Below are 23,233 nucleotides of genomic sequence, written 5' to 3'. Positions count from 1 at the left end.
ATCACTCTGACCAGGAGGTCATGAGTTCGAGGCCCGCTCGGAGCCTATGTTTGTCTTGTCTTTGTTCTATGTTAAAAGGCATTGAATGTTTGCCTTATATGTGTAATTTGATCCGCCCTGAGTCCCCTTCAGGGTGAGAAAGAAGGGCGGAATATAAATACTGTAAATAAATAATAAATAAATAATACTCTCCTGACTCTCAAGGCAGCCGAGACTTGCGCCTCTTTGAAACCAGTACTTTCGAGCTGAATAAATGCACCACAATGTGAATAATAGCATGTTAGTGGTTGCAGCCGGAATCTGGAATTAGGAGGAAGGGGAAGTGCAACTGGGGCAACCAAGGGGCTGGAGTTAGAACAGGCAAAAGGGAAGCAGACGCTCTTGGGCCCGCTACTCACTCTTTGGCTTTGGAAAGAGAGAAAAGGGCAAGGAGGTCAATAAAGGAGGCAGCAGCAACAACAAGGGCCTTTCCTTCGGAGGTCGGCTGAGGAAGGAAAACGCCAGGTAAGGAACCAAACGGAAGGGGAACCGTGCCAAACTGGGCAGAGATTTGGGGAAGAAAAGCATCACGGAACGGGTCCTCTCATGCAGCACAATGTCCTACGCAATCCCAGGTTTGGTCAGCCATGCTTTGGCAGAGGTGCCTATTGCAAAACTACAAGTCCTGTTGTACTTCTGCATCGTAAATTTCGCCGATATAGCCACAGGGTTCATCGCACTTCAAGGGGCTCTCCCATTAAAAGGATAAATAAGGGCATTTAGATTGAAGAAGATGAGAATAATGATTGGATTAGAGTTGGACAGTCTTATCTTAAATTAGAGTTTTATGTAAATATTCAAAAATATTTAACCTACCGATGCCTCGATTAATGTAATTTTATTGGTTTCTATTTTTATTTCTGAAATTTCCCACCCTCGGCTTATACTTGAGTCAATGTTTTCCCAGTTTTCTTGTGATAAAATTAGGTGCCTTGGCTTATATTCAGGTCAGCTTATACTCGAGTATATACGGTATATTGTTTTCTTCCTGACCTGCAAGGGCTTCTCTCCCCCTCCTTTCCCTTTTCAAAACATTCCCTTGGTGAAGAGTGAAGGAGGCCTTGGAAAAGAAAACACACTGATAAGGGAGGGGAAGAGAAGAGAGAAATAGACCCTATATTGCAAGCAATGGCTTCCAGGCTCCGCTTTTCGTCCCTGACCACATTATAAGACGAGGGAGACTTTTTCAGCTCAAAAAAAGGACTGAACAGCTCAGCTTATCTTTGAGTATATATGGTAATTATTATAATAATTGGCACCACTTTAGGGTTTCAAGGGCTGAAAATAAGCATGATGAAACAGTGTTTGGCAGTGAAATATAGGACTACCCTGTTTCCCCGAAAATAAGACCTCCAAAAAATAAGACCTAGTAGAGGTTTTGCTGAATTGCTAAATATAAGGCCTCCCCCGAAAGTAAGACCTGGTAACGTTTTTGTTTGGGAGCATGCCCGCTGAACAGAACACCAGAGCATGCAGGATCAGTAAATGTACATACCATAAAGTATTGTACATGGAAATATTGGTAGTAACAAGAAATTCTTGATAGGATTCACAGTTTGTCTGGTTATGCTGGTTTATGATGACAACTACTGTACAGTATATAAGAAATGTTCATTTTTTTGTTCAACAATAAATGTGAATTCTTCTTCATGGAAAAATAAGACATCCCCTGAAAATAAGACCTAGAGCATCTTTGGGAGCAAAAATTAATATAAGACACTGTCTTATTTTCGGGGAAACACGGTAGCTGATCCCCATCAGGGCAAGGGGACACCGTGGATTGTATGCAAGCAACGGCTGAACGTGAGCTTACTGACGTAACCTGGAAGGGCTGTTGTGGATGACGGCGCATGGTGAAAAACCCCAAACTCTTTCGAAATCCCCATCCCAAGTGCAAATCCCGGGACTTTCTTCCCACTTACGTCTGAACAGAGGCAAAATATCGCAGTTACCTGGCGTCTCTGACAGCGGAAGAGGAATGAAAGGGTCAGCGACCACCAGCAGCGGAGGGCTGGAGTCCAGGATGTCTTTAGTTTTTTCAGCTGGAAACGCACCAAGGAAGGGAGAAGTCGGAAGGAAAAGGGAGGAAGCGAGAGAAAGGAAAAGGAAGAGAGAGACAGACAGGGAAAGAAAATAAGAAAGAAAGTTGTCAGCGCAAAGCAACGCACAGGGGAGGAAATGCCGGGCTGTGGCGCAGCTGGCTAGTAACCAGCTGCAATAAATCACTACTGACCCAGAGGTCATGAGTTCGAAGCCTGGGTCGGGTTAAGCCCCCGACCATTAAATAGCCCGGCTTGCTGTTGACCTATGCAGCCCCAAAAGACAGTTGCATCTGTCAAGTAGGGAAATTTAGTTACGCTTTATGCGGGAATTTACAACATCATAAAACTGCCAGCAAAACAGGAGGAAAGGAATGAGGAAGTACAGCCACTAGTGGACAGGGAAGCAACAGCTCCCCCTGTGGCCGGAATCGTGAAGCTGGAAAAAAATGTTAAATGCCTCTGTGTCTGTCTTATATGTTGTTTGTCTGTTGGCATTGAATGTTTGCCATATATGTGTTCATTGTAATCCGCCCTGAGTCCCCTTCGGGGTGAGAAAGAAGGGCGGAATATAAATACTGTAAATAAATAAAAAATAAATGCGGCACAGACCCATATGCACTCCAACTTTGTGGAGCTGGAGTTGGAGGTTTTGCCAGTATGGCTTCCTTATCCCCCGCTCTGGACGGTAAACAAAGCCATGTTTTTGTCTCCAAAAATATTCCAGGTTTACAAAACACACCTGAAAATAAACATTATCCAGGGCCACTGGAAGAATGAAATCAACCGCTCTCCTTTCCAAGAGTTAATAATAATAATAATAATAATAATATAGTAGAGTCTCACTTATCCAACACTCGCTTATCCAACGTTCTGGATTATCCAACGCATTTTTGTAGTCAATGTCTTCAACATATCATGATATTTTGGTGCAAAATTCGTAAATACAGTAATTACTACGTAGCATTACTGCGTATTGAACTACTTTTTCTGCCAGATTTGTTGTATAACATGATGTTTTGGTGCTTAATTTGTAAAATCATAACCTAATTTGATTTTTAATAGGCTTCTCCTTAATCTCTCCTTATTATCCAACATATTCGCTTATCCAATGTTCTGCCAGCCCGTTTATGTTGGATAAGTGAGACTCTACTGTAATTATTATTATTATTATTATTATTATTATTATTATTATTATTATTATTATTATATTCTTGTACCCCACCTCTATCTCCCCGCAGGGACTCAGGGCGGCTTACAAATGCAAAAGAGTATACATACAAAAACATCAAATACCGAAAACGCACAAATGAAAAATTAAAACATACGATTAAAATCAAACCATTAATAAGACAAAGTTAAAACACATCAATAAAAACATAAGGATGGGCTGATCAAAGTGCACTAAGTGAGACTTGTAAACATGGAGGAATTTAAAAGTGCTATAAGAACATGGGCGAGAACCCAAAAGTGAGTTGAACCCTGAGGCTATATAGAGAAATTACCCATGCGGATGCAACCGATCAAGGATAACCATTTGTACAAGAATTTAGCATTCAAGAGAGTTCCTTTACATCCCTTCCTCCAGGCGCAAAGTTTTGCATTCAGAGGCTTAATCCAAGTACAGTCAGTCCTGGACTCTTGCAGGGGTTAAGACCCCGTGAAAGCAGGAAAATCGCAATTTAAAAAATACTGCATTTACTCGAATCTAATGCCCACCTTTTCTGGCCTCAATGACCTCGCCAAAATGAAGGTGCACATTAGATTCGTCCTCAGCCAGCCTTTAAACATGAATTTTAAATGCGTATTTTTTGTTTAATCTCTGTTTTGTGTATTTAATTGTTGTGACTCAGCTGGAACCTCAGGGTTGACTCTGAGGAGGATGATGGGATTCAGGTTCAAAATCAGGTTCAAAATGTCCCTGTTGTAGAAGATGAGGAATGAAGTGTGCAAGTTCATTTTCCCACAGCAATAATAATTTATAATAATAATTTATAATAATAATTATATTCTTGTACCCCACCTCTATCTCCCCGCAGGGACTCAGGGTGGCTTACAAATGCAAAAGAGTATACATACAAAAACATCAAATACCGAAAACGCACAAATGAAAAATTTAAACATACGATTAAATAGCAAGGAATGATGTTGATGATACTGAAACGAGTCAGGTGCAAGTTGACTCAGAAAAGGAGGACAGTTCTCAGTCTGATAGCAAGCAGGCTGATGCTAACGAGCAGGCTGGCCTTGATGAAACGGGAACCTTAGATCGAGCTGACCGATTGGAATTCAGAGTTCGAAGGAGTGTGAGAATAGCAAACAAGGAGGTCAGAGGCCAAAGAAATGCCTTCATGTTTTGCAAAGGGTATTAAAGCAATGTGTTTGGAGACAAACCTTTGTCAAAGCAACTTTCGTCCAACCAAGAAGCAAGCTCTCGTTTTCCTAGATTATCTTGCAGCCTTTGTGTTCATGTTCTTGGGACTTTGCCATGCTCTAATGGGACTTTGTTTATTTTATGTGACTTCTTGAATTATTCTCTAAGGCTTTATTTTGCAACGATCTTTTGGAACTTTACTTTTTTCTTTTAAAGAACTTTTTTATCTTCTATTTTGTAATAAACTAAAAAGACTACAATCTGTATGCAGTTTGATGTACAGTAGAGGCTCACTTATCCAAGCTAAACGGGCCGGCAAAAGCTTGGATAAGCGAATATCTTGGATAATAAGGAGGGATTAAGGAAAAGCCTACTAAACATCAAATTAGGTTATGATTTTATGAAGCACCAAAACTTCATGTTATACAACAAATTTGACAGAAAAAGTAGTTCAATACTCAGTAATGTTAATGTTGTAATTACTGTATTTACAAATTTAGCACCAAAATATCACGATATATTGAAAACATTGACTACAAAAATGGCTTGGATTATCCAGAGGCTTGGATAAGCGAGGCTTGGATTAGTGAGACTCTACTGTATTTAGCAAGGTGAAGCTATCCTGAGGTGCAACATTAATATGTATTTTATAGAGATACATTTTGGTGTGTAATTTTCATAGAGGGGCATGTTAATGTGTGCATCTGTGGTGTCTTTACTGTGCTGATTGTTTTAATTGTTCTGTAACCCACCTCGAGCCATGAGGAGAGGTGGGTAAGAAATAAAAGTATTATTGGGCTGGGCTAGTACAGCGAGTTAAACCGGCAGCTATGGAAGATCCTGCTCACCGGAAGGTTGGCAGTTCAAGTCCGGGTCGGGGTGAGCTCCTGCCGTCAGCCCAGCAAAGGGGCTGACTGTAGTCTTCAAATCTGTGAAGCCGTAACTATATATCTTTTGTCAGCTATTTATTGTTTATCATTGCCCCAAAACTATTTTTACACCAGTGGCCACGAAACAGCACAGCAGTTTATAAAGCAATGCAAACAAGCAGGCGATAAATCATGGCGCTAAACAGGAAGGAAACCAACAATGCAACCAAGCATAAGCATCACAAATCAAAAGCCCTAGAAGCAGGGGCAGGTTTCATGGCAAAGGCTGAGAGGTTGGAAAGGAATGATGGGCGCGGAGGGCAAGCGCAAAGAAGGCCTTGCAAAGACAGACACGGGACCGTGTGGGTCGCACCGGAGAGTCCTGCAAGGGCTGGGCCTACCTGGCACAGGTGCGAGGGGCGAAGGGCCAAAGGCGTCTGCCTGGGTTGCGGCAGGCGGCGCCGGCTGGAAACCGGGGATCAAGTTCTCCACCGAACTGCCGAGCTTCTCCGGAGGCTTCCCTGAAATCACAAGAGCACGTTCAGGATGGCATCTCAACGAGACCCATCGTGGAAATACATCCTCAAAGAACAGCTTTATTGTTGCACCCCTAGGCTGCAGAGACAGAGGCATCCACTGCGACGGCAACGTCCTCATTCCAACGGCGGCTGGGTGATTTTTTTTATGGTGTCGTAAATTAGTCTCCCCACATATACATTGCAAACATTCAATGCCATTAGACATATGACATATATAGACAGACAGAGAGGCAATTTAACATTCCCGCTTCCGGCTTCATGAGGGTATACTCGACTCCGGCCACAGGGCAGCTGCCATTTCACTGTCCACTTGTGATACCGAGTCCTTGATGGAGTACTTCCTCATTCTTCAGCGCACTGCTGGAAGGTTATATGGTGTCGTAAATTAAGTTAAATTAGCCTCCCCACATAAAGCGGTACCTAAATTTCCTATTTGATAGATGCAACTATCTTTCGGGTTGCTTAGGTCAGCAACGAGCAGGGGCTGTATTTTATTTTTAATTGTTGGGTGCTCACCCCGACACGGGCTGGCCTCAAACTCATGACCTCCTGGTCAGAGTGATTTATTGCAGCTGGCTGCTAACCAGCCTGCGCCACAGCCTGGCCCCTGCGCCACAGCTTCTGATTATGACAAGTGGAGGCACAGCCTGAAAACTCACCGTCGCCCAGTTTTGCAAAGTCTTTATTCAGCAGCTCTTCCGCCGTGAGTTTGGAGAAGTTGTCATCATCGAAAGGGTTCCAGGTGGAGACGTCCGGGGGGTTGTAGACGTTCTGCTGCGAAGTCCTGGGAGAGCCGGACGGCGTCGTGGAGGCCGACCTGGAGAGAAAGGGTGCGCCGTTAAGCATTTAATACACCTCTGCTTCTAATATGATGCCAAGGCCTACCACTGCTGCTGGAGATAGAAAATGAATGCAGTTTGATTCAACTTGACTATAGAATCCTGGGAGTTTTAGTTTTGCACTCCTTGATAGTAGTAGTAGTAGTAGTAATAATAATAATAATAATAATAATAATAATAATAATAATAATAATAATAATAATAAGTTTATTTGTATCCCGCCTCCATCTCCCCCGAAGGGGACTCGGGGCGGCTCACAGAAATATCAGATACAAAAACAATTACAATATATAATACATCAACAAACAATAACATGCACCAGTAGTAACCAGAAAATTAAAGACACTTATTAAAACATAGAATTAAAAACAGTGAGGCTGTAATAATAGATCGGCTTATACTCGAGTGAGGGTCCTGGTTGGCTTATATTTGGGCCAGCTTATACTCGAGAATACATGGTACATTTATTATTTTTCTCTATTATTGTTGCTACTATTACATTTATTTTACTCTATTTTTCATTATTATTAATATTTATTATTTCACTCTGATCTTATTATTATTATTATTATTATTGCATGTATTATTTTACTCTATTTATTATTAGAGAGCCATGTGTGAGTTAGGGCCTTTTACCCTAGCACTTAAGATCTGGCTTTTTACTCGAGCTCTTGATCTATGTTACTTTTATCAATATTTGTATGTATGTATTTTTATCCTTTACAATTTAGCTTGTAAATTGCCTAGAGCTTCTTGGATGGAGGGCGATTAATAAGTAATTAAATGATGATGATTATGATTATTATTACATGTATTATTTTCCTGTATTTATTATTATTATTATTACATTTATTATTTTACTCTATTTATTATTACATGTATTATTTTCCTGTATTTATTATTATTCTTACATGTATTATTTTACTCTATTATTATTTAAAAGATACATAAGCACATTTATACTGAAGATGAGAATAATGATTTGATCAGAGTTGGACAGTCTTATCTTAAATTTGAGCTTCATGTAAACATTTAACCTACGGATGCCTCAATTAATGTAATTTTATTGGTATCTATTTTTATTACTGAAATTTCCCACCCTCGGCTTATACTGGAGTCAATGTTACTGGGAGTATAAGCCGAGCAACCTAATTTTACCACAAAAAAACTGAGAAAACATTGACTCCAGGTCAAAAATAACTTTCAGTTAGGGTGATTCTACCAAATTGTGTCAGACGACACAAAACTGGGAGAGATAGCTAACACTCCAGAAGACAGGAGCAGAATTCAAAACGATCTTGACAGACTAGAGAGATGGGCCGAAACGAACAAAATGAAGTTCAACAGGGACAAATGCAAGATACTTCATTTCGGCAGAAAAAATGGAAATCAAAGATACAGAATGGGGGACGATGCCTGGCTTGAGAGCAGTGTGTGCAAAAAAGACCTTGGAGTCCTCGTGGGGAGGAAGGGGAACATGAGCCAGGAATGTGATGCGGCAGCTAAAAAAGCCAACGGGATTCTGGCCTCATCAATAGGGGAATAGCGTCTAGATCCAGGGAAGTCATGCTCCCCCTTATTCTATTCTGCCTTGGTCAGACCACACCTGGAATCACACTGTGTCCAATTTTGGGCACCACAGTTGAAGGGAGATGTTGACAAGCTGGAAAGCGTCCAGAGGAGGGCGACTAAAATGATTAAGGGTCTGGAGAACAAGCCCTATGAGGAGCGGCTTAAAGCGGGGGTGCTTTGAATGCGATTTCCTGCTTCTTGGCAGCAGGGGGTTGGACTGGATGGCCCATGTGGTCTCTTCCAACTCTACTATTCTATGATTCTATGATTCTATGAAATTAAGTATCAGGAGTATTGTATATACTCGAGTATAAGCTGGTACTTAATTTGGTAGAATCACCCTAACTGAAAGTTATTTTTGACCCTGACAGCTTAGATTCCCCAACACTGCGCAAGACCCTACGCAAAGAGGAAATCCCCACGTGCGCATACTTGGATTTGTTGAGTCCGGCTTCGGCCGCGGCGGCCTGGAGGAGCTGCGTGGACTTGCTGGCCGGGACCCCGAAGACGGTGCTGTGGGTCACGTCGCTGAGGATCCTGCGGTGCCCGGCACGCTGGGCCTTCGGGGAGGAGGGCGGCGTGAGGGAGCCCGGCTTCTGGCCCTGGACGGCCGCCGCAGGGGTCGCCGGGAGGTGCTTGTCCTTCTGCCGCGGAGGTGCCTGCTGCACGGGGGAAAGGAGGGACACGGTCAGGATCTGATACATACACATATACAGTAGAGTCTCACTTATCCAAGCCAAACGGGCCAGCAGAACGTTGGATAAGCGAATATGTTGGATAATAAGGAGGGATTAAGGAAAAGCCTATTAAACATCAAATTAGGTTATGATTTTACAAATTAAGCACCAAAACATCATGTTAGACAACAAATTTGACAGAAAAAGTAGTTCAATACACAGTAATGTTATTTTGTAATTACTGTATTTACGAATTTAGCACCAAAACATCTTAACGTATTGAAAAGATTGACTAAGGTGTATTATTATTATAATATAATAATAATTATTATAATATTATTATTATATTATATATTAATATATAATATAAAAGGTGTATTATTATAATATATATGTATGTATGTGTGTGTGTGTGTGTGTATGTGTATGTATGTGTGTGCATGTGTGTGTGTGTGTGTATATATATATATTTCTCATTTATATCCCGCCCTTCTCACCCGAAGGGACTCAGGGCAGCTTACAACAGTGGCAACAATTAGATGCCCATACAAACCAATATAAAACAGCACATAAAACAGTTAAAACTATTAAAATACATTATGAATTAAAAATATACATTTCAAAGATAAAATCAGATCTGTTCTTCCTCATGCTTCCTCATGTATATATATATCTCACCCCTTGAATAGCAATGAAGGGAAGGGACTAGGAAGTAGAGGCAAACGTGAAATTGCATTTGCAAGCATCTGCAAATTCCTGGCCCATTGCCACCCCCTCCCCTTTTTTTCCTTTTTGCCCAGTGAGGCAGCTGCTTCACTGGGTGCAAAGAAAACCCATTAAGGAAAGAGCACTCGCTTGGGATGAATGCATGCATTATATGTGCATTAAATGGAGGGCTTGTCTCTCCTGCTTCCCTTTGGCGGAGGAGCTGCTGATAAGGAAAGGAGGGGAAGAAGTGCCCATCTCCCACCCACTAAATTGCGAGCCGGTAAGAGGCCCAGCTTCTGTCTGTGCTCTTCACAACACACATTTTGCACCAAAGCAAAAGCATTTATTTGACCCCAAATCGGAAGGGCTAGAGAATAATAATCCAGAGGACAGGGTCAGAATCCAAAAGGACCAGCGGTTGGATAGTCATTAGTTGGAACAGCTTGGATCGTGGCAGAACAGCCTTTGGAGTCAGGGTCTAATAATAATAATAATAATAATAATAATAATAATAATAATAATAATATTTATTGTTGCACCCCTAGGCAGCAGAGACAGAGCATCAATAAGCCAGGCATGGGCCAACTTTGGCCCTCCCTCCAGGTGTTTTGGATTTCAAACCCCGCAACTGTTTTTATTTATATTTATATTTATATTATATATATAACAACAACAACAACAACAACAACTTTATTCTTATACCCCGCCCCATCTCCCTAAAGGGACTCGGGGCGGCTTACATGGGGCCTTGCCCAGACACAACAATATAAAAGCAAGCAAAACAATAAAGCAAATTACTCAACAATAAAACATCAGCATCAATAAGCCAGGCATGGGCCAACTTTGGCCCTCCCTCCAGGTGTTTTGGACTTCAAACCCCGCAACTGTTTTTATTTATATTTATATTTATATATATATAAAGCTTGGGGACCTGACAGTGCCGGGGTTATTAGAAGAAGGCCTTGTTTGTTTGGGGATGTTAGGTCATGTTACTGATTTTGTGATACAAAATCCAGCATATCTATCTTGTTTGCTGTGTCATACAATAATAATAATAATAATAATAATAATAATAATAATAATAATAATAATAATAATAATAGGGTTGCAGTGAGTTTGTTAATCTGTTACGGTCATTTTGAATTTTGATCCTTTCCTCTGGGTTTAGATCCAGTGTCTTACCGGGTGATCCTTCGATGGGACAGGCTGGACCGCTGCTTGCGGCCCCATCGGAGTCGGAGGCTTTGGCTGTCCAGCTGCTGCTTTCTGCTGGAGGCCGGCCTGCTGGGCCAAGAGCTGCTGCTGCTGCTGCATGTAACTCTGCACGGCCGGAGGCTGCTGCTGTGGCTGCTGCGGAGCCGGTGCCGGAGGCTGTGTGGGCGTCACGGCTCCCTGCGGCCCCACCGGGAACGGAGCCTTCACCTGCGACTGCGCGGCCGGAGGCATCACCTGGAACAAGGACACCCAGTCAGCAAAACACAATACCACTCCACGCTGGCTCCCTTATTATCATTACAGTAGAGTCTCACTTATCCAACACTCGCTTATCCAACGTTCTGGATTATCCAACACATTTTTGTAGTCAATGTTTTCAATACATTGTGATATTTTGGTGCTAAATTCGTAAATACAGTAATTACTACATAGCATTACTGCCTATTGAACTATTTTTTCTGTCAAATTTTGTTGTATAACATGATGTTTTGGTGCTTAATTTGTAAAATCATAAACTAATTTGATGTTTAATAGGTTTTTCCTTAATGCCTCCTTATTATCCAACATATTCGCTTATCCAATGTTCTGCCGGCCCGTTTATGTTGGATAAGTGAGACTCTACTGTATTACCATATTTATTTATTAGAGATGTAGGCGAATTTTTTTCCTTTGTTTCCTTTGTACAGTGTTCCCTCACTAATTTTATTATTTATTTATTACAAAGCTTATATCCCGCCCTTCTCACCCATAGGGGACTCAGGGTCGCTTACAATAAAACACAAGATAGTTCAAGATAGTTCCATCTTGCCGGCATGATTGCATGGCGCGCCGTTACCTTCCCGCTGGAGTGGTACCTATTGATCTACTCACATTTGCATGTTTTCGAACTGCTAGGTTGTCAGGAGCTGGGGCTAACAGCGGGCGCTCATTCCGTTCTCTGGATTTGAACCTGCGACCTTTTGGTCCGCAAGTTCAGCAGCTCAGCGCTTTAACACACTGTGCCACCAGGGGTACCCCAACCAATAGCATATAAATGAACAATTTGCACTCAGAACAGCACCCAACACCCTATGGTGACAGCTGCTGTAAAACATGGCCAAAGTGTAAACAAGAACAAGGGAATGGGATAGTGCAAGTTGTAGCTAAGAAACAAGCGCATGGGATGAAAGTGCAGTGCTGTGTCATGGGAGTTGACCAAAGAATCCTGATGTTTCACCAAACTACAAATTCCAGAATTGCAAAGCACTGATCCAGTGCAATTAAATTAGGGATAACATCCCCTCAAATAAGAGCTCCAGACACTCCCGAAGTAGCTTCCCCTATTGCTTTGGCTCAGCACTAAGATGACAGTATCCATGCCTCACAACCTCTGAGGATGCCTGCCATAGATGTGGGCGAAACGTCAGGAGAGAATACTTCTGGAACATGGCCAGACAGCCTGAAAGACATACAACAACCCTATGACTGTATTGCGTAAATCTAATGCACACCCTAATTTTGGGAAGGTAATTTAGCAAAAAAAAAAAGTGAGCATTGAATTTGAGTAAATACAGTATTCCAACAAAGGTAACAGAATGAACTGTCTCACCTGTTGGGCCTGCAAGGGAGGCTGCGGTGGCGGCGGCTGATAAAACGCAGCGGGTGCTGCCGGCTGTGGCACGGGCTGCGCTTGCTGCTGCTGCTGCTGCTTGAGGAAGAGCTGGTGCTGTGGCGTGGCTTGGGCCGGAGTCCCGGGGCCTTGCGGCTGAGCGGCCACGGCAGGTGGCTGCCCAGGAAGCCCCTGCTTGGGCTGGGCCTGTGGGAGGGACGCAGGGGGCTGCGCCAGAGCCTTCGGCTGCACAATGACCGCAGGGTGCGCGGGCTGCCCACCAGCCAGGGCTCCCGCAGCTGCCACTGCAAAGAAGACAGACGGCACCCCGTGAAAACAGACACAGCGGCGGTCGTTGTTGCTTGCCAGAAATTTCTAACCACATTCAGATAGAATAATAATAATAATAATAATAATAATAATAATAATAATAATAATAATAATAATTTTAAAAAATCAGAAACTCCTCAAAACACAGCAGACAAAAAATCAGTACAAGAAAACCGCACTACAAACTAGAGCTGACAGGTGGCACCACAAAACATTGCATGGAAAGTTCCTTGACAAAATTGAAGGAAAAGCTGATAAGGAGAAGACCTGGCTGTGGCTCACAAATGGGACCCTGAAGGAGGAGACAGAAGGCCTGATCCTTGCAGCCCAGGAGCAAGACATCAGAACAAATACAATTAAGGCCAAGATCGAAAAATCAGCTGATGACCCAAAATGCAGACTGTGCAAGGAAACCAACGAAACCATTGATCATCTCCTCAGCTGCTGTAAGAAAATCGCACAGATAGACTACAAACAGAGGCACAACTATGTGGCCCAAATGATCCATTGGAACTGATGCCTCAAGTACCACCTCCCAGCAGGAAAGAACTGGTGGGATCACAAACCTGCAAAAGTATTGGAAAATGAGCACGCAAAGATACTGTGGGACTTCCGAATCCAGACTGACAAAGTTCTGGAACACAACACACCAGACATCACAGATGACAGTCGCATTGACGAAAAACAACAGGAAAAACTCAGCCGCTATCAGGACCTCAAGATCGAACTTCAAAGACTCTGGCAGAAACCAGTGCAGGTGGTCCCAGTGGTGATCGGTACACTGGGTGCCGTGCCAAAAGATCTCAGCCAGCATTTGGAAACAATAGACATTGACAAAATGGTCCAAGAACTCACAGAGACACTCACACACACAGCCCTCTTCCTTCCCAACGGCTGCCCTTGTGCTCACCCTGCGGCTGGACGTTGGCCTGCACCGTGGGCCTCTTCCGGGGCGTCAGGGCCGGCTGGATGGGCAGGATCCCCGGGTTCGGCTGTGTCTGCCCGGCTTTGGGTCTTTGGCGGGGAGTGATGGACGTCTCCGTCGTGGGGATCGGGTCCGTCAGCCTGCAAGGAGAGAGGAGGAACAGTCATCTACAAACCTTCTTGTCACAAAAATATAATGTCCGGCATCTTTGAGGCTGTGCTCGACTCCAGCCACATGCTGAGGAGCTTTGTCGTCCTCCTGATCAATGTTCTTAAGGGTGCCTGCATTACTTCCCTGCTAAAAGTGGTACCTATTTATCTACTCGCATTTCTGCTTTCTAGGTGGGCAGGGAGCTGGGGCTAACGGCAGGTGCTCATCCCGACCTGGGCTCTTCTAGTGGTTTAGCCTGCTGTGCTAAGCCTGGGTTGACTGATTGATTGATAATCTTATATGCTGATTTAAGGTATTTGGGCTCTTTGTTCATGTTTAAGAAACTTTGGGGTTCCTCTTTTGCAACATGAGCGAATTGTCCAGAATTTGAGCCACCAATTCTCATTGAGATACAGAGAGAGAGAGAGAGAGAGATTCTCACCTGGCTTTGGGCTGGCTTTTCTTAGCAGCGGCTTCGCTCGCTTTCACTGGCTCAGGGAGTTTGGCAGGGAGCGGAGAGTTCTGCAAAGGGAAAACCCAGCACTGATCGTAACTCCAGGTCCTCCAAAGTTCTGGGAAAGAGGCAAACAACACTCCTCCCTTTTGCACCTCTTACCTGGGACCAATCCACAATGACTCACCTGTACATTCTGGACCGGGCAGTCCCTCTTCGCCAGTTTGAAGGCAAAATGGGAGACCTGGTAAATTTCTGGCCGTTTCTCGGGATCGGGCTCCAGCATATACCCTAAAGAGAACAGTGATATTTAAAGATTTTTTGGGTCTGATTTGTAAACGAAGACTTTTATTGATCCCCGTGGCTGCAGGTGGGTTCCCATGAGAACCCTCCTTATCACTCAGTTCCTCACTTGATTCCTTATCTGCTGTTGCTGCTTCTAACTCCCCTGCCTGCACTTGATGCCCTGCACTTTCTAAGTCGGTTTTCTCACAGAGAGAACCATCATTTCTCAGACTTGAGGACCCATCACTTTGTGCCACAGGAAAGCTTGCAATCCTCTCAAAGTCATCAGTTAAACCATCAGCCCCTGGTGGCTGATCTACAACAATGAAAATGATAATGATAATAAATTCTAGTTGTTAGCTGGCTCACCTAATGGGTCAAGGCAGAGTACCCAGATTATGATTATTATTTCTATATAAACATATGCCATTTGTTTGTATTATTATTATTATTATTATTATTATTATTATTATTATTATTATTATTATATTTATACCCCACTTTTATTCTCTAGGAGACTCAAAGCAGTTTAAGATAAAAGCATTAGCAAACCATTTAAAATATACAAATATGCAAACATTAAAACAGAATTAAATATAAACAGTATTTTAAAACTCAGTTAAAATCTATTAAAACGTATTCAAAGTGAATACCACAGCCATCCCCGACTTCATCTTAAGAAGCCTGTCTGAATAATTATCAATATTATTGCTTCGCAACAGATGCCATGCGTTTTTATATTATTATTATTATTATTATTATTATTATTATTGCTACCCAATGCGTTGTTGTAAGGACACAGTCATCCCAATATGGAGAATGCAAATTTCTATAATACGATATAATACTAATAATACAATATAATAATATTAATTATATATTACATTTTACATGTAATATTACTAATAATATTACAATATATGGATACAGTACAATACAGTAATTTATTACCAGTATTGTACTATGCTAATAATATAATATTGTATGTAAATTTAATTTGTAAGCCGCTCTGAGTCCCCTTCGGGGTGAGAAAGAAGGGCAGGATATAAATGTAGCAAATAAATAAATAAATAAATAAATATAGTTCACTTTTGTGCAACTCAATTTTGCGCTGAATGGCAGTCCTTAAAGATTAATGGGCACAAAAGACCCAAACATTACATAAATACAACCCAAATATATGACTCTGGTTTAAATACACTAGAATTAATACAGTTTGGCCCCACTTGAGCCCCACTTGAGCCCCACTTGGCCCCACAAACTGCTTTAATCAGGGGTCCTCAAACTTTTTAAGCCGAGGGCCAGTCCACAATCCTTCAGACTGTTGAGGGGCCGGATTATCATTTGAAAAAAATACAAACAAATTCCGATGCACACTACATATGTCAACACAACAACAACAACAACAACAACAACGAAAGAACAATACAATATTTAAAAATAAAAACAATTTTAACCAACATACATTTATCAGGATGTCAATGGGAAGTGTGGTCCTGCTTCTGGCCAATGAGATAGTCAAGTTAATTAGGGTTGTTGTTGTTGTTGTTGTTGTTGTATGCCTTCAAGTAATTTCAGACTTTGGGTGAGCCTAAGTCTAGAATTTATTTATTAATTAATTATTTACTGCATTTATTTACTACATTTGTATCACACCCTTCTCACCCCAAAGGGGACTCAGTGTAGCTTACAAATTATATGAACATACAATATATTATATTATTAGCATAGCACAATATTAGCATTATATATTACTATATTGAACTATACCACTATACTGTAATATTATTAGTAATATTATATGCAATGTAGAATATATAATTAATATTATTATATGGTATTATTATTAGTGTTATATTGTATTACATTATAATATTATTATCAATATTATATGTATATACAATATATTATATTATAAAACTGAGGGCGGGGGCCAGGTAAATGACCTCGGAGGGCCGCATCCGGCCCCCGGGCCTTAGTTTGGGGACCCCTGGCTTTAATTCTACAGTGCAGATGCCCCCAATGTCAGTGTCTTCCGGCGGAGATACTCACGTATGAGGCAGTGCATGTCGTGGGAGTAGCGGGAGTTGTCAGGGATGGTGAAGTTCCCGTCGCAAATGGCCACTTGACTCTCTCCGAAGGGCAGGGTGAAATAGCAGAGCTTGTACAGCAAGCAGCCCATGGCCTGCAAGGAAAGGAGCAGAAATCAGTATTACAGTAGAGTCTCACTTATCCAACGTAAACGGGCTAGCAGAACGTTCGATAAGCGATTATGTTGGATAATAAGGAAAGATTAAGGAGAAGCCTATTAAACACAAAATTAGGTTATGATTTTACAAATTAAGCACCAAAACATCATGTTATACAACAAATTGGACAGAAAAAGTAGCTCAATACGCAGTAATGCTATGTAGTAATTACTGTATTTACGAATTTAGCACCAAAATATCATGATGTATTGAAAACATTGACTACAAAAATGCGTTGGATAATCCAGAATGTTGGATAAGCGAATGTTGGATAAGTGAGACTCTACTGTATTAATATTATCATTATTACTGTATATACTCGAGTATAAGCCTAGTTTTTCAGCCCTTTTTTAGGACTGAAAAAGCCCCTCTCGGCTTATACTCGAGTGAGGATCCTGGCTTATTTATTTTTTTATTTCCAATATTTTTATCCCGCCCTTCTCACCCGAAGGGAATCAGGGCAGAGAGTATATATGGTACATTTATTATTTTTCTCTATTTTTATTGGTATTATTACATTTATTATTTTACTCTACTATTATTGTTAGTACAGTAGCGTCTCACTTATCCAAGCTAAACAGGCCGGCAGAAGCTTGGATAAGCGAATATCTTGGATAATAAGGAGGGATGAAGGAAAAGCCTATTAAACCTCAAATTAGGTTATGATTTTACAAATTAAGAACCAAAACATCATGTTATACAACAAATTTGACAGAAAAAGTAGTTCAATACGCAGCAATGTTATGTTGTAATTACTGTATTTATGAATTTAGCCCAAAATATAATGATATATTGAAAACATTGACTACAAAAATGGCTTGGATAATCCAGAGGCTTGGATAACCGAGGCTTGGATAAGTGAGACTCTACTGTATTACATTTATTTTACTCTATTTTTATTATTAATAATACATTTATTATTTCACTCTGATGTTATTATTGTTAGTATTACATTTATTATTTTACTCTATTATTATTATAAGGATACATAAGGGCATTGACATTGAAGATCAGAATAATGATTTGATCAGAGTTGGACAGTCTTAAATTACAATTTTATGTAAATATTCAAAAACATTTAATCTACCGATGCCTCGATTAATGTAATTTTATTTAATAATGTGTTATCATGCTGCTATGTGATGTGTGTGTTGTTTTATGATTGGAAACCGCCCTGAATCCCATCCGGGAGATAGGGCGGTATATAAATAAAGTATTATTATTGGGTTGCTGTATGTCTTTTGGGCTGTGTGGCCATGTTCCAGAAGCATTCTCTCCTGACGTTTCGCCCACATCTATGGCAGGCATCCTCAGAGGTCGTGAGGTATGGATAAACTTATTATTATTATTATTATTATTATTATTATTATTATTTTATTATGAACCGGCAAACAAGATAGATATGATGGATTTCGTATCACAAAATCACAAGTCGAACACTTCCCAAGTGTCTATGACTGTTGTTGTTATTATTGTTATTATTATTATTATCATTATTATTATTACCTACCTTTGTCTCAGAAACTTAACAACAACAACAACAACAACTCACAAGTCAAACACTTCCCAAGTGTCTAGGACTGTGTGATGTATTTTCAGATGATGCGCGCAGATCCCATTATTATTATTATTATTATTATTATTATTATTATTTTATTATGAACCAGCAAACAAGATAGATATGATGGATTTCGTATCACAAAATCACAAGTCGAACACTTCCCAAGTGTCTATGACTGTTGTTGTTATTATTGTTATTATTATTATTATCATTATTATTATTACCTGCCTTTGTCTCAGAAACTTAACAACAACAACAACAACTCACAAGTCAAACACTTCCCAAGTGTCTAGGACTGTGTGATGTATTTTCAGATGATGCGCGCAGATCCCATTATTATTATTATTATTATTATTATTATTATTATTATTATTATTATTATTATTAATCCCTTGGTCTGGTGAGGTTCAAGGACCTGAAGCTAAAAAGAAAGCCTCCTCCCTCGGAACAAAGCTCTGACTGCAATGTAAATTTAGTGCACTGCTGATGAAATATTAAAGGCAGACATACCTATAAAGCACATTAATAAAACATACTGGTAACAATACCTCATTCTATTGCTAAATATACTCCCCGGCCTTCAAAAGGAAAGCTGCGGTCCTGAGATGAGTAAGGCTATCATTGGAGTTAAAGGGGAGGAGAGCCAATCTCTTCATATGCCTTTCTCTGGGGGCATCTGCACTGGAGAATTAATGCGGTTTGGCACCACTTTAAACCCAAACGACTCTATTTAATGGACCTTGTCAGGAGACTCCCAGGGTCCCATAGCATTGAGCCGGGATGGTTTAAAGTGGCATCAAACTGCATTCGTTCCACTGTGTAGATACACTAGGTATGGGCAAAGTTTGGTCCTCTGGGTGTTTTGTACTTCAACTCCCACAATTCCTGGCCTCAGGCCCTTTCCTTTTCCCCCTCAGCCGCTTAAGCGGCTGAGGGGGAAAAGGAAGGGGCCTGAGGCCAGGAATTGTGGGAGTTGAAGTCCAAAACACCTGGAAGACCAAACTTTTGCCCATGCCTTGAAAGCAATGGAAAGTAAGATGCCACCTACCCAAATGTCCGCCTTTGTTGTGATCAGTTTGCCGCTGTAGAGGTTGACCATCTCAGGTGCGCGGTAGGACAGCGTGGTGTACCTGTCGGAAAACCAAAACACACGTCTATCATTTCGGGAAAAAGCAAACACTTTAAAGATAACGCTGCATTTTTGTCTCTGGAATAAAAAAAGGTGGTTTTTTAAAATCCTATGGGAGGAAGAATTGGGAAAAAATTGGGAAGAAACTGGGAAAGATTACGGAGTGCAAGACACCTCATCCTAATAATAATAATAATAATCCAAAAATACACCAGACAGTCCTAGACGCTTGGGAAGTGTTCGACTTGTGATTTTGTGATATGAAATCCAGCATGTCTATCTTGTTTGCTGTGTCATAATAATAATAATAATAATAATAATAATAATAATAATAATAATAATACATCACACAGTCCTAGACACTTGGGAAGTGTTCGACTTGTGATTTTGTGATATGAAATCCAGCATGTCTATCTTGTTTGCTGTGTCATAATAAAATAATAATAATAATAATAATAATAATAATAATAATAATAATAATACATCACACAGTCCTAGACACTTGGGAAGTGTTCGACTTGTGATTTTGTGATACGAAATCCAACATATCTATCTTGTTTGCTATGTCATAATAATAATAATAATAATAATAATAATAATAATAATAATAATAATAATACATCACACAGTCCTAGACACTTGGGAAGTGTTCGACTTGTGATTTTGTGATATGAAATCCAGCATGTCTATCTTGTTTGCTGTGTCATAATAATAATAATAATAATAATAATAATAATAATAATAATAATAATACATCACACAGTCCTAGACACTTGGGAAGTGTTCGACTTGTGATTTTGTGATACGAAATCCAGCATATCTATCTTGTTTGCTATGTCATAATAAAATAATAATAATAATAATAATAATAATAATAATAATAATAATAATAATACATCACACAGTCCTAGACACTTGGGAAGTGTTCGACTTGTGATTTTGTGATACGAAATCCAGCATATATATCTCACTTACTGTGTCATAATAAAATAATAATAACAACAACAACCACAACCACAACAAGCTGTGCCCGGCCACGTGTTGCTGTGGCAAATTGTGGTGGTATGGGAAATAAAGTACAGTAGAGTCTCACTTATCCAAGCTAAATGGGCCGGCAGAAGCTTGGATAAGCGAATATCTTGGATAATGATGAGGGATTAAGCAAAATTATTTTATTTATTTATTTATTTATTTATTAATAAATTAAGATTAAATATTAAGAATATAATAAATTAAGAATAAATATGATTAAGGAAAAGCCTATGAAACATCAAATTAGGTTAGGATTTTACAAATTAAGGACCAAAACATCAGGTTAGACAACAAATTTGAGAGAAAAAGTAGCTCAATACGCAGTAATGTTATGTTGTAATTACAGTAGAGTCTCACTTATCCAAGCTAAACGGGTCGGCAGAGCCTTGGATAAGCAAATATCTTGGATAATAAGGAGGAATTAAGGAAAAGCCTATTAAACATCAAATTAGGTTATGATTTTACAAATTAAGCACCAAAACATCATGTTATACAACAAATCTGACAGAAAAGGTAGTTCAATATGCAGGAATGTTATGTTGTAATTACTGTATTTACGAATGTAGCACCAAAATATCACAGTATATTGAAAACACTGACTACAAAAATGCATTGGATAATCCAGAACGTTGGATAAGCAAGTCTTGGATAAGTAAGACTCTACAGTATCTAGATAGATATATAGATACAGTAGAGTCTCACTTATCCAAGCTAAACGGGCCGGGAGAACGTTAGATAAGCGAATATGTTGGATAATAAGGAGAGATGAAGGAAAAGCCTATTAAACATCAAATTAGGTTATGATTTTACAAATGAAGCACCAAAACATCATGTTATACAATAAATTTGAGAGAAAAAGTAGTACAATACGCAGTAATGTTATGTTGTAATTACTGTATTTACGAATTTAGCACCAAAATATCACGATATATTGAAAACATTGACTACAAAAATGCGTTGGATAATCCAGAACATTGGATAAGTGAATGTTGGATAAGTAAGACTCTACTGTACTTTATTTCCTCTCCTCGTGGATTGAGGTGGGCTACAAAATATGCAAAACATATAAACACTGTAAAAACACCACAACTAAACATATTAAAATGCATTTTATATTAGCTAATTGTTGTTGGGTTTAATCCCGTTTTGTCAACAGTATTTTGACAACAGTGTTTCTTTAATCTTTAGATGTTACTTTATTTCCTCCCATTGGTCCTGAACTCACTTCTTGATCTCCTCTTCCACCGCGTTCACTCCTTCCAGCTGCGGGTTCTGGAATTTGTTGGTGGCGCTTCCGAAGTCGCATAGGACGTAATGGCCGCGGTCATGGAGGAGGATGTTCTCCACCTGGAAACGGGAAACTGGTCATTATATGCAGCATTTTAATGATTTATACAGGACTATAATGGTGTATTTTATACTGTACTAGCTTTGCCCGGCCACGCGTTGCTGTGGCGAAGTCTGGTGGTATGGGAAATAAAATATTGAGGAATTGGTGGTAGTTAAGGTAAAGGGTCAAGGTTTTCCCCTGACATTAAGTCCATTATAAATGGGTAATATAGCTGTGTGGAAGGGCCTTGAGTCTACACTGCCATATAATCCAGTTAAAATCAGATAATCTGTATTCTATAGGCAGTGTGGAAGAGGCCTAAGTGAGGCCTAACTCTGCCTGTCCCCTGGGCTGAGTGGGTTGCTAGGAGACCAAGTGGACGGAGCTTAGCCTTCTAACCGGCAACAATTGGATAAAAACAATGATTCCTCTCCCTCTAATTAGGACTTTATTTTTCTTTCCTTTTTGTTGTATGAACGTAGAGGCATGGATGAGGGGTTGTGCTGCCAAGTTTAGTGTTTCTGGGATGTGTAGTTTTGTTGTTTTGTCCTAGGCCGAAATTTCATTACCCTTTTATATATATAGGCTAGCTTGGCTACCCAGCGACTTTTTTTATTTTACAAAATGCATAAGGTTGTGGGTGTACTACAACTCACATCATGCCAGATTAAACCCCTGAAATTCTATCAATACTTAAAGTATGCTTTTATGCTTTTATGTCAAGCCGCTTTGAGTCCCCTTTTGGGTATAAATAAATATTACATACACACACACACATCTATATATATATGAAGGGCCCACCTTCAGATCCCTGTGGACGATGGGCGCCTTGCACTGGTGCAGCCTGGCCACGGCTTCGCAGGTGTCGCAGAAGATCTGCAGGACCTCGTTCTCCGTGAAGCCCGTCTGCAGCCGCTGGTTCATCAGGTTGACCACTTGGCCGCCTGGAAGAGACCAAGCAGAATTCCAGTTCATCACAAATACAAGGCAGTGGGGTTTCCTGGACACAGGGCTCCAAAGTGAGCCCTTCCGAGAGGAGACAATGTTTCCTTAAATCAGGCCTGGGCCAACTCTGGCCCTCCCTCCAGGTGTTTTGGACTTTAACTCCCAGAATTCCTAACAGCCAGTAATAGTAATATAATAATATCATAATAATATAATTTTAAGACAATAATAATATTATAATAAATTTGTAACAAATATATTAATAGTATTATAAAAATAATATAATAATATAAACAATCATCATATTTAAAATATTATAATAATTTTATAAAATATTAACAAAATATATAATATTATTATTATAATATACTAATACAGTAGAGT

At 40.2% G+C, this 23,233-nt stretch overlaps 1 protein-coding gene across 6 annotated transcripts in view; it reads right to left on the bottom strand.

The window, feature by feature from the left end:
• aak1 (AP2 associated kinase 1) overlaps positions 1 to 23,233 on the bottom strand; it is an 86,259-nt gene that overhangs the window by 36,461 nt on the left and 26,565 nt on the right. For 4 of the 6 annotated variants that reach the window (XM_062961209.1, XM_062961207.1, XM_062961212.1 and 1 more), the window contains exons 5-17: positions 22,706 to 22,848; positions 21,800 to 21,921; positions 19,462 to 19,543; positions 16,656 to 16,788; positions 14,506 to 14,609; positions 14,307 to 14,386; positions 13,700 to 13,854; positions 12,460 to 12,764; positions 10,839 to 11,105; positions 8,704 to 8,933; positions 6,520 to 6,677; positions 5,723 to 5,842; positions 1,992 to 2,081 (exon numbers count right to left, since the gene is read on the bottom strand). In XM_062961209.1, coding sequence (XP_062817279.1) covers positions 1,992 to 2,081; positions 5,723 to 5,842; positions 6,520 to 6,677; positions 8,704 to 8,933; positions 10,839 to 11,105; positions 12,460 to 12,764; positions 13,700 to 13,854; positions 14,307 to 14,386; positions 14,506 to 14,609; positions 16,656 to 16,788; positions 19,462 to 19,543; positions 21,800 to 21,921; positions 22,706 to 22,848 — 1,989 coding nt within the window. The remainder of the gene's footprint in view (positions 1 to 1,991; positions 2,082 to 5,722; positions 5,843 to 6,519; positions 6,678 to 8,703; positions 8,934 to 10,838; positions 11,106 to 12,459; positions 12,765 to 13,699; positions 13,855 to 14,306; positions 14,387 to 14,505; positions 14,610 to 16,655; positions 16,789 to 19,461; positions 19,544 to 21,799; positions 21,922 to 22,705; positions 22,849 to 23,233) is intronic. The other 2 variants (XM_062961210.1, XM_062961208.1) reach the window with 1 other exon arrangement.

This window comes from Anolis carolinensis, unplaced genomic scaffold, assembly GCF_035594765.1.
Source record: "Anolis carolinensis isolate JA03-04 unplaced genomic scaffold, rAnoCar3.1.pri scaffold_8, whole genome shotgun sequence".
NCBI classification, from domain to species: Eukaryota; Metazoa; Chordata; class Lepidosauria; order Squamata; family Dactyloidae; genus Anolis; species Anolis carolinensis.
Note: the sequence above shows the minus strand (reverse complement) of the source record. Positions and strands in the feature narration are given on the sequence as shown.